Source organism: Photinus pyralis, unplaced genomic scaffold (assembly GCF_008802855.1).
Source record: "Photinus pyralis isolate 1611_PpyrPB1 unplaced genomic scaffold, Ppyr1.3 Ppyr1.4_LG1, whole genome shotgun sequence".
Lineage (NCBI taxonomy): Eukaryota > Metazoa > Arthropoda > Insecta > Coleoptera > Lampyridae > Photinus > Photinus pyralis.
Genome location: NW_022170249.1, coordinates 25,435,092 through 25,453,505, shown reverse-complemented (window position 1 = coordinate 25,453,505; position 18,414 = coordinate 25,435,092). Strand labels below are relative to the sequence as shown.

The following is an 18,414-nucleotide window of genomic DNA, read 5'->3' as shown; positions in this document are numbered from 1 at the left end:
TTCCAAGCAGGTGCCCGAAATTCCCTCGGGCACAGAAGAGTTTGTGATTGAAGGCCAGAATTATGTTGATTAGTGGAAATCTCTACCTCCGGGTGATTTATAAAGACGAATTTCACTGATTTGATCGAATTATAGAAGTGGGTACGCTCAAAGAGGCGTACGGGTCAAGCTCAAATTAGTTAATGTCCAACATCCTTTTCAATTCGACGTAGCAGGCGCGACCCATTAAAATAATTGTTAAGAAAAACAGTATTCCGCGGGCGAAATAAAATGTAATATAAATACTTCCTTTCCCGAACGTATTATTTGCTTTTCAGCTTTTTGCTAAAAAGGCCGCATTAGAACATAATTTCGTTTTGAAAAGGCTCCATTTAAAAAAAGTTGTGTTTCTGGAACCGTAATGAAATCTACTTGGTCGCATTAAGAATTAACGCCTGGAGTCGGTAAATTACATTTTCTTCGGATGCTGGAAATTTAGAGTGAAGTAAAGAGACGGCTCGGCGGGAGTTTACTTTTGGAAACGCTTGCGCACCCCCTACAATTTACTCCGAACAGTAGGGGTTGTTCCGTCACATCATCGTAACCCTTGCCTCGATACGCACGAGAAGTCACGAGTATCGTTTTCACGCGTTCGCGTATGTGTTTAAAAATGAATTTTCACCGACATCCCTTAATAGCGCACATACAAACTTTCATTAAAGGAAAGTGAAAACTACTTTAGCGCCTGTTATTGCGATGTAGTTATAAAGTGAGGTGAACAATGACATGCCGTTTGTGGATTATTCAAATCCTGACACTTTTCCTCTGCCATAAAGGTAACTAACAACATTTCGAACCTCACAAATCAAATTTGCGAAAACAGCGCTTTTTTTGGACCCAAACAGAAAACAAGTTAATAAATTTTTATAGACGACCGTATTTCGCTATGCAAGAAAAACAAGACAATAACACTTTTTTAAGACAGGAAAATAAATTATTAATAATTGGACAAATTCCGATTTTATGTTTTTGAACGGCAAGTAATTTAGCCTTCTTTACTGTTTTAGGCAGTCCAAATTATTGCCACTTTCCTTCCGAATTTTCTTCCGAAAAAAAAACTAAAAGCTTGCGATATTTGATTTCATTTCCTTTCGGTCACATTTTTATGTTTATGAATTTATATAAATCGATCTTGTAAATAAAACGCATTAAGTTAAAACGTTTTTTGAAAATTCGTTCCAATATTTTTAATTGGCAATTTAAAGACTGATTTCGAAGGGGATTATGTCGTATGGAATTCAAAGTACAAAGCCCCCGCATTCGGTATATAAAAGAGAAAACACCGCAAGATTAACTTGCAATCCAGTTTACATATTCAAATCTGGAATAAATTAAACATTCGCTTTTCGATGATTTATTTCGCTCGCGAAATTTAGCAATGGAAGAATGTTGTAGGTAATCTAAAAATGATGTTTCACCATTGTTGTCCAGAAACAATTAGTCACGAGTAGAAAGTTGTGTTTTAATATAGCGAAATTTATCCTTTCACGAAGGGGTAGCGAACCCGGAGAATGAAGGGAAATCACTATCCCAACTTCAATAATTCAAATACAATTTCAAGCATTTTTTCAGCAGTCCGGATTGTTTTAATTATTACTTTCTGTTCTCATTTTCGACGAATTAAAATAAAATGGCATCGTTTGAAAAAACAATAAATTGTGTTAAAAATATTTCGAACTCACTGGTGGGATTAAATATTTACTTTACACGTTTGTTCGGCGTGACGTAGAAGTATGTAGAATTTTCACCCCTAAAATGTAAATGTGACATATCTTTATAAAATGAAGTTCCTTTATGGCTTCCACGAGATCTCACTTTTCTTGCCGGTATAAACTTTGAGATTTCACTCTTTCTGATACACTTAATCAATAATTTAACGGATTGATATTTGCGAAACTAATTTCTTCCATCAAGTAGGCATTTGCATTATTCGTAATTAATCCATTACGTAAACAGAGAAGAGGAAACTCGTTAATTACCTTTTGAAAAATTTGGCTTTTTTAAATGTTTATTGTTGTTTGGTTGTAGACTATTTAATCTTCTCAAATAATCTACTTAGTGTGCTTATGACTCCTATAGTTGTTTCTCTACGCCTTCATATTTCCGTAGATTTAGCGCCACCTATCAACTTCTATGAATTTTCTTTCCCATGTCACATTTTTCTTCTTATACCGTCTAAGTACTCGAAGTTATTGATAAATTTGCACACCTCTGAATGCTAAATAAAATTTAACCCACGCAAAAGATTCGTGTAAATGAACTTAAAATTCCACTTCACAATAATTAATGATCAGATCACCACTTGACTTCAAGTTTTCTTTTATACAAAATCCCAAAAATGAATTCCTATTGTTACACAGTGCAAACATTCAAAATAACTTAAATTTATAGGAGTTCTACAAACGACAGTTGACTCTCTCCTTTTGAAAAGTAGCAACAATTTGGAAATTTGCAATACCATGCATCTGGGGGTTTCCTAAATTGCTCCACTGATGGGTTAATGACGGATAATTCAAATGCAATTAAATTTGTTTTATGTTGATACAATAATCAGTTCGATCCCTTTAATCTGAGGTTTAATTGGAATTAGCTTACACTCCACGAAAAAAAAACAAAGTCTGAAAAGACTGGTCACAAACTCAGAGATTTCTTTAGATAAAAATACAAAAATATACAAACAATTTTTTTATATAAGTATTCCATAATTTTACGATCCCCCGTTTACCATTTAATGGTAATAACGATAAGCCAAAAATTTCTTTTATCCAAATAATTGTAAAGCTACCGAATTAGTTTTACAAAACAATCGCATAACTACCCTTATGTGAGCGACTTCTCCCTGGACGTGGAGACCTGAAGTTTTTTTTACAGCTAGTGGGGTGGTTTAGCACATTGAGGAAGATATCAGATGATTTCTTAACAACGATACTCCTTTCAATTTCTGATAAAGCTATATATTCCAAAAAATAAGTGATATAAAAACAAAAGAGCAGCAGAAAACAAATTAACTTTCTTAAATAGAACGGTTACTTAATAATAATAATAATAACAATAATAATAATAAGCCATTTATTGGACATACTTTTTTGTGTAGTTTTCTTAAAGAGCTTGAAATTCTCTTTACAATGATATCAAATATGTTATAATTAACTTAGAAATTAAAGCTGCAGTAATAATTTTAAGACCAATCGCAGTGACTGTGGAAATTTAAACAAAAAACAAAAGAGAGTTTTTCACTTGTGATGTGTGATATGATAAACAATATAACTTAAAGAACCACAATGCAACAAAATAATAATTACACAAATGATGAAACAATGTTAAGAGATGTAATGTAATCATGTAATGATAATACATAGCAAGCAAGTGAAATGTGTTTAAATTTGTCTTAAATTATAATAATTATTCCTGTAGCTGCTATTTATTTGTTTTCTTCACTTCCTGTTGTAAATTTTATGTTTTTGTTTAAATTTCCACAGCTACTGCGATTGGTTTTAAACACATTGCTGTAACTTTAATTTCTAAGGTAATTATAACATATTTGGTACCACTGTAAAAGAATTTCTAGCTCTTTAAGAATATTATGGACAGAAGTAACTATTCTATTTAAAAATTTGTTTTTTTTAATATGTAGCTTTATCAGATATTGAAAGAGTATTTTTTCTTGTCCAATAATAAATAAATTGGACACGCAAAATCAATCACACTGTATACTAAACCATTTTGCAACCTTCTCTACGCGACATTTTAATTAGGCCGGGGGCCCCCTTGGGTTAGGGGTCCCAAACACGTGCTTGTTCTGCTTGTACGTAAATCCGTCCTTGACTCCTTTAAATACAAACTTCTCCACTTGGGCAAATAAAATTGGTCACTTTGAATTGGACTATTTTCTTAGCTTGAAGCTCAGTAAATATCCAACGCTGGATTTCATTACTGGGGCTCTAAAGGCCACTGTATTAAAACGCCGTACTGACCAAGACTCTTCGGATGCCAGAACGAGACTCTCTTAATCTCGTGGAAAAACGCATCCCCTCTTTTTATACTAAGCTGACTTAAAACGTCTATTTCATGGTGGAAAGCAATGGCGGCGATCCCATGTTAATTTGCATTTAAGGTGGTCTACAAAAAACGTGGATACAGCAGACATTTACTTATCTTTCTCGAAGGAACTTATCTGGCAGCGTAAGATGCGAAACCTCATATTACCTCTTTTTATCATGTAACACGACACCATTTCCAGATACTATTTAAAATAATGTGTGTCTATGATAAATATAACGAAGCCAACAAATTAAGCTCGATGGATTCCAATCGACCAAATAAAAACTTAAAGGTTACATTACGAATATTTGTTTGGTGGAATGTGACTGAAACTGTATTTAACCTTCAGAGCCTTTAGAGCTTTCGTAGCCCTCCTGCTACCCATAGCAACCTTGTGTTTTTCCTTGTACAATATTGCGAAAATCCAAACTTCAGCGTTTCCACTTAGAAATATCGTTGTTAACAGTACAATCAGGTAGATAATCAGGAAGCAATGAGTAAAGTAAGAAGTAAGAAGCAAGAAGGAAGAAGCCTGAAATGGCTTTAAACTTGTACGATAAATCCGCAAAAGTGCGTCAGCGAAGCTTGGAAGTAAGATAATAACTTCACTAATCTTAATACAACACCAGTATATCCCACAAAATGGTAGACAAAAAAGTCAAGTAACTTAATGGCGTGTAACTGCTTACAAAGTAAGAATCGAATACTAGTTTCCGCCTAGGATTAGGCGCGTCGATACAAATGGTAGAAAACGCACGACAAGAAATCTATTACGGGAAGATTATAAAAGAAAGCTATATTCACAATTAACGAAATAATCACCTAGACGGCGTAAGGATTGCTGTATAAAGTCAAGAATTCGCATTAATGTTATTTGAGCGGCGATTCCACATCGTAATTTAAATGAATGCCAGAGCAAAGATAAAAAACGGTAAAAAAAATCGTCACAATTTTCTAATTTAACGGGGTACATGTTTAGGGTAAAAAGAAAGAGAAAAAAAATACAGCGTCCTCAGCTTTCTAATGAAATAATCAATAATGGCCTATGTTGCCAAAATTCAAGATGTGGGTTGCAACTCAAAAAAGGTTTTCAATCTCAAAATATGTTAAATAATTTCAAATGGAAGCGTTCATGTCCATATCTCAAACCGTTTGAGCGCGAGAGCTTTGGTTCCATCTTTAACAGCGACCCTGTATATTCAGCAATCGCATTCTATTGTACTCTGCCCTTGAGATCTCCTTCAAAAGCAAAAAAAACGCATCCTTAGGTTTAGAGAAAAATAAAAGCGGCGATTACACTTTTAACAAAAATTAAAACCGGAGCTTTCTCCTATAAGTAAGAGATTACAAGATTCGTGTTCGCCAATAAAAGTTTCTGGCACACGTGAAATCTACCCTGAAAAGCAAAAAATCGTTTTCAAATAAGGAAAATATAAAAGCCGCAATTAAATGTTTATTACCTATCGTTAAAATTAAAGTAAAAGGTTGCATATTAAACGAATATATTGTTTGGACCCCAGCCGAGCCGTAAGGGTGTAAAATCTGAGAACCGTCTTTCTTGAGGAGAAACCAGAACGCCGGTTTTTCCTTTTACTAAATCTAAAAGGCGGTTATAAGGAGTCACATTTAATTAATATTTCATTGCATTCCACTCTAAGAGATACAAATTTGTACCCAAAGAAACGTTTCTGTGTAGAGAGAAAATTTAAGAAATCGTAATTATACTTGATACTTTGGTATATGGCTGGCGTAGCCGCCTCTCCCAGAATTTAGTCAACTGTCGTGGTTTATTAAAATTAAAAGGAGGGATATTCGTTAGTGAGCTTTGTTTGCACTTCATGTAAGTGCTGGAAACTTGACGTGAAATTCAAAGTGAAAAAAATAAGAATCCACTATTAGACCTTTACTAAGGATTCGAATATTCAGCAGTATATGCATTTTACCCTAAAGGGGTGAAGTTTTCACAAAAAAAGTAAACAGTTATATTTACAGTACAATTAAAATGAGACTCGAAACACGTTTCTTTCTAAGTAAATCGAATCCTGTGCCAAAAGCTAAAACGCCATTTCAATGGAAAGAAGTAATAAGCTGAAATTTTTATACAGGCAAAAAGGGAAGAGCTTCATATTTAATAACATTTTTTGCACTTGTAAAAGGCGATCGCTTTAGATTGGTTTTGATTTTACAAAATTGTTGGCTCCGTTTTGTGCATAGGATTCGGCGAGTACATAAGTAAAAATCTGGTGGGAGGCAGGCATTCTTAGCCAAACTTTCGTGGAAATACTACGTAACTTAGGCGCGGCAATCCAAAAGGTCCGACTGTATTGCAGAAACGTTCCACCATGCAATTTTCCGATGGTCGGCCACCTTTCAAAAGGATAGAAACAACTGTCAATGGGAGAAAACGCTAACTAATCGATAAATCTGGGCTATTTTGAATGCTTGTATGGTGTAAAAATAGGAGTCGATAGTTCTGGGGATTCTATACAAAAGATTTATGCTGAAAGTGAATTTAGAATTCTGAAGGAGTCGATCTACGGGAGTTTACTCCGTGAACAACTTTGTAGGTTTTTTAATGAATGCTAAGAAAACACAAAGCAGAGATCTTGGCGTTTTTTTCTCATTAAATCAGCTGGTTATACATAATTCTTATGACCTCTCGTTACTTCGAGATATTTGGGGTGAGGGACACTCCTGGTCAGGCAACCTAACCACCTCATTTTTTATATACGAGCTTAGTACACGTTTGTATAATAAAATGATCATTATAGTCCTACAAATTCAGTAGCCAATCCTATGCTTGGAGGTTGTTTAACACTTGCGCAGATCATTCGTACTCGTAGATTCTATTGTACTCTATCGCTGAAATCTTACTCAAAAACTAAAAAAGCAGTTCTACGTGGAGAAAAATTAATGTAGCAATTAGATTAAAAGTAGGGCACCGAGATTGCTGATTATCAAACACCCTTATTACTAAGGAAGTGAAACCTGCCACGTACGCCAAGACCTTTAGAAACACTTAAACTAAGAAGTGAATTCATATTCTACTCTACTCCACCCTTGAAATCTGCCCCAAAACCGTTTCTAAGTGGAGAGAGAAATAAGGGTACCTAACTATAGTTTTATTAAAATTATTATTTATTAAACTCACATACTCAGGCGATGTGCTTGACCATATTTTAGTTTCAATTAGGTCTAAGCAATTATCTCAATTATTTTTTGCACATACTACCATTTTCAGTATGGATATCATAGCTACTGTAATTGCATTTACCATAAATTAGAGCTTTTGAAGCTATCCTTGTTTATTTACTAATTACTTATCCTCGCTTTAAGGCGAAGTTAATATTATCGCTATCTAGGTGTAGTACAAAAACTTGATTAAAATCTGAGCTCAACGTTTTCAAACAAGAAATATTATCGCTCTATTTTTCAATAAAATATGTACTTTGCTAAAGGCTGGAGGTATGTACCCAGTAAGCATTAATAATCGTGCTATAAAATGGTTCTGTGCATTTTTATGACAAAATCTACGCAAAGTAGTAAACGGTTATTACTTTGTATCTTTATGTTTGTACAAAAAAATCTTTTTGCATTTGTTGATTTGATGCCAAAGGATGTAATAGCTCATCGTGTAATTTCGAGCTGCTTTTTATATGGGAAGATTAAAGTAATATTAAATCCTGATGTTTTGCTAGTTTCTTATGGCATATATTAATAAAGTGTCTGAAGATAGCTGAATGAATCCTTGACTTTAATCTCCATGTAAACTACCGCAGAAGCATCGCGTATGGATTTTAGAAGTAACTATAGTAACTGAAAAGAAGGTCAAGCCTTGAAACCATTATTATATGCCCACTTGTCGGAAGATGATTATTAAAGAGAAGATTACGTAAAGGGTCATCCCTAACTTCCTACACTACACTAAATGTTGACTTAATAATTACAGTTGGACGAGTGTGTTGGTACTTATAATTTCATTAGGTCCTTCGTAATTTACCCCAATTTGAATTTAAATACTGATTACGTCGTCAGTATCCTCGAATATTCGTTGGGAAAAGTCATGCATCACAAAACCCAGTAATAAGATTTTCGAGACGTCCGTGATCAGATTTGTTTCGAACTTTAAACAGCATTAAACTAAGTCGCTTTTGCGGTTCGCTGGTAGACGGCGGCCGTAATTGAAATAGTGAAAATAAATGTGCATTTCGGCAAGGGAGGGAGAAAAAAATTTCATTTCGAAAGGAAGTAGGTGGTGTATAGAAATACTATAAAATACGATGCCCTTTCATGCGTTTGAAATCTCGGGGGGAAACAATATTAAATCCCCCATTATTCGTTTACGTAAATCGGGTGTGCTTTTTCTTTTGTTTCGTTTTCCTTCAACCTCTCAATTTGTCATTATTTGATATGCATGAATTTACTCCGCGCCGTATACACTCGAAGTGTATTTTCATTAGTACCCTTCAAAGTGTTCGCAAACATTTACCTACGCGAGTTGATTGGATTGTGTTCATCTTGTAATTGATTTAATAACTAAGCAAATTTGCCTCGAAGGTAACCGATTAACCAAAGAAAGATCTACGGAATCAATTACCTCGGAGTAAGATTGCGGGTAGCTGCTAATTAAATTTTTGAGTAATAATAATAATAACATAACATGTTTTATAATATTTTTAATTCTTCTGGACTAAATTATGAAGCCCCGTTTGTGGCATAATTACTAGGTCAGAATTTATTTTAAAAATCGTCATTTATATTGTAACGGAAATGCTCCAGACATGACGTCGCCTTTGGCGCTCTGGAATTTTCTACGCGTATTCGAGAATGTTCGGGACTTACATTGCTTGCGTGTATAAATGGTTGCGGACCGAACATCGCGGCAGTCTACTACGGAACGAGTACGTAAACATCGAGCGCGGAAATATAAATTGCGAAGTGTGAGTGATATAAAGAATCGATATAAATTGTACGGATTTTATAGTGTTTTAGTTTTGTTTAATAAATATTGATATAAATCGAACCCGAATTTATAAATAACGTTACATTGGTGTCAGGTGTGGGGTTAATTAAATTAATTAAAAGCAAGATTAAATTAAGTGCTTGTGCTTGTGTATGCCTGTAACAAGATCTGCTGCCGCTAAAATGGAAGAAACGATGCTCAATTTGCTCCAGCAAATCCAAAATGGCCAACAGGTGTTGCAACAAGAAATAAAAAGCAACCAAGAGAAGTTGAAAGAAAATTCTAGAAATTTTGAAGAGAAGTTCGAGAAAATGGAAGAAATTCTAGAACGATTAATGAAGAAAATTCTAGAAATATTCAAGTTGGAGAAGTTGGAAGAAAATTCTAGAAAGATTAATGAAGAAAATTCTAGAAATATTCAAGAGAAGAGAAGTTGGAAGAAAATTCTAGAAATTTTGAAGAGAAGTTCGAGAAAATGGAAGAAAATTCTGGAAGAAAATTCTAGAAATATTCAAGAGAAGTTCGAGAAGTTGGAAGAAAATTCTAGAAATATTCAAGAGAAGTTCGAGAAGTTGGAAGAAAATTCTAGAAAGATTAATGAAGAAAATTCTAGAAATATTCAAGAGAAGTTCGAGAAGAAGAAAATTTAGAAAGATTATCGAAGAAGTCTCTACATCAATTGAAGAAAAAGTTGAAGATAGAATTACGGAAGTTTCCAAAACATTTAAAGCAACATTCGTTGAGATTGAGCACAAGTATGAAGAGCTGGGCGGGCAATTCTTGCGACTGACTACGGAAGAGCGTACTAGTAGTGCCCCAGATGAATTACTGATGGACCGTCTTCTTGAGGTGCCACAGTCTACTCATTACAAGAAGGTCGACCCAGAAACAAATACAAGAGTAGAAGGCGACGTTCAGCAAGCCCGAGTAAAGCCACCTACTTTTGATGGTAAGATTCCTTGGACCACGTACGTTCGACAGTTTGAAGCAGCGGCTGCGGCAAATAAATGGACTCTTCAAGACAAAACTACAGCCCTGATTCTTGCTCTGAGAGGAGATGCTCTGGATGTGTTGCGGACTATCCCCGAGGATCAACAGAACTTCCAACAAATAGTAGCGCGCGCGATATGGCGATAAACACCTTCAGCAAGTTTACTATGCCCAAGTCAAGAACCGAATGCAGAAACCTGGAGAAAGTTTGCAGGAACTTGAAGCGGACATCGCTAGACTGATTCGATTGGCATACCCTACGGCACCGGAGAGCTTTCTTGATCAACTGGCTGTACAAACATTTATCGATGCCGTTCGTGATGGAGATGCCCAGCAGGCTTTGAGACTGGCTAGGCACGACAAAATTGAGAAAGCTTTGGCCCATGCATTAGAATTCGAAGCCGCCAAGAAAGCTAGTCATGGAAGTGCGCGAGTACGTATGGTGGAACCTCGCAGTGAGAGCCGGGTAAGAACCATCGAAGAGGAAGGTGACTCTGAAAGTTTTGAAGAAAAGGTCAGTAAAGTAGTGGAAGAAAAGGTCAGTAAAGTAGTGGAAGAAAAGGTCAGTAAAGCAATACAGTCACTGGCAAAGAAACGTGAACCACGATGTTGGAATTGCGGCGAGATTGGACACGTTCGCCGCAACTGCCAAAAACCATTACAGCAGTCGGAAAACTAAGAAAGGTCGACAGAAAGGGGCTATCGTCGACCTGCAGAAACAAAGCCCCGATCTTCACTGTAAACATTACGTCGTCTGGAAAAGTTCTGAGTCTGTACATCGACGGCCGAGTTAATGGAGAAGACAGATCCTTGCTGGTAGACACAGGTGCAACAAGAACTCTTGCAAGACCAGAGTTATTGAAGAATCATTCTCGGATCTCGTCTTCGACCGTGCAGTTAAAAACAGCAACTGGTGAAAGAATAAAAACGCACGGAGAAATACAAATGTCTGTCACCATCGGAAAGACCACCATCAATCACCAGGTGCTAATTGCTGATATTTCTGATCAATTGATCTTGGGGATGGATCTTCTTAAGAAACTCGGAGCTGTGTTAGACGTGAAAAAGGGCGTGTTAAAGGTCGGCGATGAAGAATTCCCTTTCCATGAAGACAAAGAAGATGTCATCCGCCTGTTAACCACTCATGACGTCATTATACCCGGACTTAGTGAAAAAATTATAATGACCACTTTAGATGGATACTGTCGCCAGGGAAGCCTACGGATAGTCGAAGCACTAAACCAAAAGGAATTTCTAGTGGCTAGGGCTCTGGTAAAAGTTCAAAATGGCGTTCCGATTCGAATTATGAATTTGAAAGATAGTCCTGTTAAGCTAAGCAAACGAACTGCAGTTGGACAGTGTGTGCCCATCTCGGCTATTCGCTCTGTGAAATCGGAAAATCTATCTAAAGGAAAGTATCCAAGAGAGCTGATAGATATGGTCATTAAGAACACTCCAGATTTTGACAATAGACAACGACAAAAGGTGAAAAATATGCTTGTGGAATTCCGAGATGTGTTCGCGGTAAACGACCAGGACAAGGGCAAGACAAGCATAGTCACCCATAAAATAAATACTGGCAATTCCCAACCGATTAGACAACAGCCAAGGCGACTCCCCTTGGCTAAACGAGACGAAGCTGAGGAGATTATCAGAGACATGAGAAAACAAGGTGTCATCGAGCCATCGAATAGTCCTTGGTCATCACCGATAGTGCTTGTAAAGAAGAAGGATGGCTCCACAAGATTTTGCGTTGACTACCGTCTATTAAATTCCGTCACCAAGAAAGATAGCTATCCACTGCCAAGAATAGACGACACCTTGGACACTCTATCTGGAGCCCAATGGTTTTCCACACTCGACCTAAAGAGTGGTTATTGGCAAGTGGGAATGGAATCGACAGACCGAGAGAAGACCGCGTTTTCTATAGGCTCTGGACTTTGGCAATTCACAGTAATGCCTTTCGGATTGTGTAATGCCCCCGCGACTTGGAAACGAAACGAATCAATAAAATTTAAAAAGCAAAGGAGATTACTAATCACAATTAAATTGGCTTTCAAATAATGTGCCATTTGCCATAGGATTCCATTTAAAATTTTAGGGGTAAAGCTCCCTACGTAGAGGGGTGAAGACTTGGGTTCGTGAATTGTATTCCAAAAGTTGTCCCCCTCGAATACAAAATTGACGTGTTCGAGGATTTTTCGAAATTTCTAAATTTAATACCCTAAAAGCCCTCTGTATACTTCTCGTTGGGCCACTCTGTATATTCGAAATTAAGCTGAAATATATATATTCAATTTCGTATTCAATTTACATATATTCAAAGAACAGAAATAAATATATTCAAGAAAAGAGGACGGTTAAAATCGAACTTGCGCGAAAATGTTAGGAAATGAGGATTTTGATAAAGCCTACCGTAGGCAATACACGATTCCCGGGAATGTAACGCGAACAGATCGTGCATTTTCGCGCAAGTTCGATTTTAACCGTCCTCTTTTCTTGAATATATTTATTTCTGTTCTTTGAATATATGTAAATTGAATACGAAATTGAATATATATATATTTCAGCTTAATTTCGAATATATATATATAAAAGTATTTTCGTATATATATTTATAATACGTTTGAATATATATAAATGACCATTTTTTAAATAAATTCAGACTTAATAATTATATCACAAACGGCGCTTCATACTAAATGCCTGGTGCTGGCCAATAGCGGGCTCGCTTCGTTTGCAGCCGCGTCCGTAACTACCCGCGGGTTCTGTGACCGGTCCGTGCAACGTAGCACGGCTTTATTTATAGTGTGTACACTCAACAAAAAATGTTTCCCCGAAACCTGGATTCGTTTCTTGAAATTAAACACTTTACTTGTCACCGGGACAAAATTCGAATATGGATTTCAAGTAACGTTTTACAAACCCTTGTGAATGTGTGTCGTGGTAACTGAAATGGTTATATTATTATATATATTGTGCGCTTTCACGAAAATAAGCTATATTTTTTACCAGTGAGATTAAGGCTTCCGTAACAAACTACGCGGAACAAAAATAAAATTTATTTGCCCAAACCGAAACACTCTTTTTTTAAAAAATCACCGACATACCGCAGTATACTATACTATAACTTATTACCCCAAACAATAAAAAGTAGCCGATCACTGAAGCAGTTCAAAACTAAAATACGACGTTTCCTAGCGGCCAATGTTATTTACAATGAGGGCGAGTACCTCTCTGTATGTGAAAATGTTATTGTCTATTAAATGTTTGTTAGTCTGACGTTGTAATACAATTGTACATTGTTTTTTACAAAAAATGAAATGAAATGAAATGAAACTTGAATCATACTCCCGTTCCTGGTTAATGTGTTATATCGGTCACCCGTGGTTGAAATTAAATTTTTACGGGTAATACCTCCGCATCTCAGTACCGAATTAATGCAAAAATCTCCCTGAATGACTCCTTCTTGTTTGTTGCTGATTAATGAACGCCTACAAAATGGTTTTTTATCAATGAATACGGCAATCTTTAATGTGACGAAGGAAAGGGGAGAATCTAGCAATACGGCTCCAGCTGCTCTCGGTGGTATGGGGTGGTTCGACGAAACTGAAAAAAATGCTCGGACCCTAAAATGCAACGAAGAAATAGAAACGACACTGAACAACACGAATACTTACAAAAGGGGTTGAAATCCGGCGAGCAAGAGTTAAAATATTTATATTGGTTGTACTCGGAAACACAAGTGCGCCTCTGCACTACTCTTGATCCCCAAAATAGGGTTTAAAAGGACGGATACTAAATCCTTTTTGTTGAGTAGGGTGACTTTCAAGAGGGTAAAATCCCAAAAATTGTTGGATTAATGCGGCTATAACAATTTCGCACCTCACAGCACACTACAGAAAATAACAATTATCGAAAACGGAAAACGAAACGTAGAAGATTTTGGAAAAAACGAACAGTAATACCAATAATTAAGGAACATAAAAACGGATACTAAATCCTTTTTGTTGAGTAGGGTGACTTTCAAGAGGGTAAAATCCCAAAAATTGTTGGATTAATGCGGCTATAACAATTTCGCACCTCACAGCACACTACAGAAAATAACAATTATCGAAAACGGAAAACGAAACGTAGAAGATTTTGGAAAAAACGAACAGTAATACCAATAATTAAGGAACATAAAAAGTTCGCGGGAAAAGAAGAATAGATATTTGAAAAGAGCGGGAAAGAATAGCGTAGTTTAGACGAAATACCCTGAAACGAACCAGAGGCGTAACATTGAATAAAAGAGTACATATAAGCTTCGAAAATTAGAATAGTGAAAACAGTAACGAAAGAAGAAGCGTTTAAAACGTGAAAAGGTAAATGCAATCGTAAGAAGAGGGCAAGAATCGAAAGAAGCGAAGAAATCAAAAGAAGAAATTTAAGAAAATGGGTACGCCTATGAGATGAAATTCAAAACAAAATAAACAAATTCCTAACCTAAAAAATCAAAATAAATAACGAAAAACTAAACTAAAAATGGACCTGTAACAATCTTTACTTGGTTGTTTGTTTTGCACTACCAATTAAATAAGTCCGAACGTACTAAATCAATTCCACCTACTTCTCAAATATGCCGATTCCGCATTTCTCACACTACCCTCACGCTTATACGTGGTTTGGAGTAGATAATGCCAATTATATTTTGGCTGTAGCTATTTCGACATCTCATTTCCGGAACCTATTATGAAAACAATGCTTTATAGAAATTAAAGACGCAAAAAGGACAATTCCAGCAAATTTATTCTTACAATTCCAATAGTCAAATAATTTACGGAAAATCGGCCCTCTAAATTTCGCCACCCTATAATTTTTCAATGAGAAGGAAGTGGGGATTGGAGGATCCAGTTTTCGGGTCATTAGATAAAGAACAACAGTATTAGTAAGATTCCTGGACTATTTGTTAAACATTTTCAAGCGGTACACAGTATCCACATTTAGCACTAGCATTGATTATATACTACGAATATATCAATGGCACTAGTATACGATGTCCGCGGTCAATAAATACACCAGGAACGAAATTTCCGCTTTCCAACACTCGCTGATCCGGTCTTCTGGACACGTTGGGTAAAGAATGTCGTCCGCTAGCCCCTATTAGTTTGTCTCTTATCAAAAGAACAATTTCCAAGTTTCTGTATTTAATTCTATATTCAATGTCCAAATTGGATCCTTATAAGGTAGTGAGCAATTCGGGTTGTTAAAGTGCTGTCTGTTTCCACAAAGGAAATAAACCCCCCAGAACTATCGGCGTTTATTTCCGAAATGCAGCGACTTTTATTGGACCTATCCCAAATTTACCGCTTTCTGCCATCATTCAATCAGACCCCTTATGTAAATCACCCGATTCGCTCGCACATTTTTGGAAACGACCATTTTTCGTCGAGATACACCAAATAGAGTGCGAAAATCGTCGTGATGCACCTCTGCTACCGGAAGCGGAGCTTTTCAACTTTATTAAAGAACTTCGTTATATAGTTCTAAAGCGCAATTAGTTCGAGCATTGAAAATGAGGCGCGGTGCGGAAGTGTATGCTTCAAGGATTTGTGTGTAGGAATTATGCAGTGAATGTGTTAATTACAGAATCGAAGTTAACTCGAGAAGTTCGTTGTAGTTCAAGTTGTTGGACCACTAACGTAGTATTTGTCGCTAAAAAAGATCGTTATCCTTAGCTGAGCAATTTAGGGTCGGAAAGTAACCCTAATCAGAAAATCGGTAAACGGTCTACGTGTAGCCTACTTAAGGAATAAGTTAAAACTTGTTAGTGCCAGATTTAATGAGCATGTATGCTTACCAATGCGACGTTTTATGTTAATTTTGGAAATTTACACAAGTACTTAGGATAGGGATGGCGGCGTGCGTTAGAATAATGAAGTTTATATGTAAATATTTAATAAAGCTGGATTATACTTAAAGGCGAAAATGTTGAAAGTTATCGCCTCATTTTGTAGTTTTAGTTTTTGGGTTTCACTTTCAATATGATCTTCGTTCGTGTAGCCCTTTATTTTCATGACTAATATTAGCATATGTGTAACCTGTACACATTTCGCAATGAATGGGAGTATACTGGGTGACCAATTAATTTAATATTCTCCCTGGAGGACTACAAACCTTAAAAAAAATATTTCTTTGTAATTACCATGTACAGTAATACAATTTGTTTCATTTATTCATATCAGACCACACACAGATTCATATAGGATTATGGCTACTTGCAAATATTATATCTCTAATTCAATTAATTAATCTTAATTGAAAAAACTTAGCTTGTATTCCAATTGTGGTTCGTACTGAATATAATTACCAAAATATTCGAAACCGTGTACATTTCTACTCAATTGGTGTCAACAATCTTGCACCTTTTCTAACTGGAATCGACTAAATTGCACTCTTTTTTTACAAATTTACTTCCTTACTGTACAATGAAAGGTTAACTGCCTCCCGAGCCTTTCCTCACAAGTTAATTATTGCCTTTATTGGTTATTGCACAACCGAATTCTGTATATGCTCCACGTCATAAATTTTTAGTCCATACCTAGCAACTCTGTTTTGTTAAAAAAACCTGTTTACACGAGAAAAGGACAAGTTGCGCATATTATTAATAATTAGGATCTAGCCTAAATGACGTCTTAAGAAGTTTCGTCTACGAAAGCTCGCACGAATTCGTTATTTCTATTTTAAAATTCCAGTTAAAGATTCTTACTGCTTAATTATTAATTAACAAGTGTCTAGAAAGTTATGCAATATTCATTTTGCATATAAGTATTCACAGATTTAGCTGACCAACAAATTGAATTAAAATTAAAATAAAATAAGTGCTTCCAAACATCAAGAAGATGGTGAAAATGTGCAAAAATATATGTATCATATGTGGAGACCTTTTAGTGAATTGCACTCTCCAAAATACAGGCAATCTTAGGCAGTGTTATACAACGAAAACCATTACTTCAGGTTCCTCACCTTAACACTGATAAGAAACTTATGTGTCTGTAACTTCACTTCTCTACTTTAATTGAACTTGTATCACGATTACAGATGTAAAATTGGCTCTTTAATGGTGGAAAAACACCTGGGAAAACCTTAAAGAAAGGCTTCACATAAGCGACGCGACTTTAAACAAGAACTTTGTAACTGACAAGACTGACTGTCTATTGTTCTACCTTGAAAGTCTACGTGTAAAAAACGTAATTATATACTGGTCTATATACCGTTCAACAGAAAGTTATGAGTACCCACACTAAATAAAATTGAATGTTTTGTAAGTAGGTAACCCATTTGATTAAACGAATATGAAAAATATCAAGAGAAACAAAATACATGATGGCAGTAGTGATTAATAACCGAAATCTGAATATCGATAGCATCACGTCGAGGAGTTATTGGTTCCAGGACAAATTTGAAAAGCATTTTAGTTGAGTTTGGGAGTGTTTCGAAATTACATTCGATACGTCTCTTTTCAATCGCTTATACTCCTAAAATGAAACACGGGAACTTGAGAGACTAATTTCGTATTGCAGAAGATGCGAACAAAAAATTCAGCCAATTTCGTTAGGAGAAGCTCTGTATCAATTTTGATCCCTGTATGGCTCGGTTCTTTTGTTATTATAGATGAGAGGACAATGGTTGATTTATGTACTCAACGTAACGTCTAGTATTGATTTAGTATCATTGAATGCTTGCTCGAATTTCACCATAAAATTAATATGCTAGATTAAATCGTATCCGAATGGGATTGTAACTGTGTGTAACTTTATGGAACAGCAAATTATTCACTTGTATATATTCCCGTTTATAGTGCTCCTGTTGCAGCTTTAATAATTCCCGTAAATTATAAATTGATACTGTCACCATCTTGCACGGAAAAAAACATCATTCAATATTTATGCTTTCGAAATAACGCATCCTTTTATGCAAATTCGTTTAGAGCTAATACGTGACTCTATCTATATCGATTTTTTTGGCACATTACTTACGCCGCGCTATATAATTTGAAATATGTCTCACACATCTCCTGACATTTATTAATAAATTTTAGAAGAAAGGATTTACACGAGAATGAGCATAACCGAAAAAAACTACTTTGACATACTGATATCAATGGGAGAACGATATTTGACAGGTCTATACTTTATGCATTACTTATAATACGTGTCGGAGAGAGCATAATGCATATAATACGTTGATCTTTCATGCGAAAAGGAAATGTCGCAAACATCGTGGCAGAGTTACGACGGTGGATTCCGATGGCTTTAGCTGATTGCTTCCAATTTCTGATTTGTTGTTTTGTCTCCTTCAGATAATGGCGACCGAGAGTACACTTATACCTACGTTATTTT

General features: G+C 35.8%; 1 protein-coding gene across 3 annotated transcripts in view; it reads left to right on the top strand.

Moving 5' to 3' along the window:
• Positions 1–241: 241 nt before the first annotated feature.
• The window catches only part of LOC116160225, a 51,615-nt gene continuing 33,442 nt past the window's right edge, over positions 242–18,414 (top strand). Inside the window, exon 1 of one of the 3 annotated variants that reach the window (XM_031473372.1) lies at positions 242–815. In XM_031473372.1, the coding sequence (XP_031329232.1) occupies positions 761–815 (55 nt within the window). In that variant the 5' untranslated portion in view covers positions 242–760. Of the gene's footprint in view, positions 816–8,196; positions 8,329–18,414 lie in introns of those variants that run through there. The other 2 variants (XM_031473374.1, XM_031473373.1) reach the window with 2 other exon arrangements.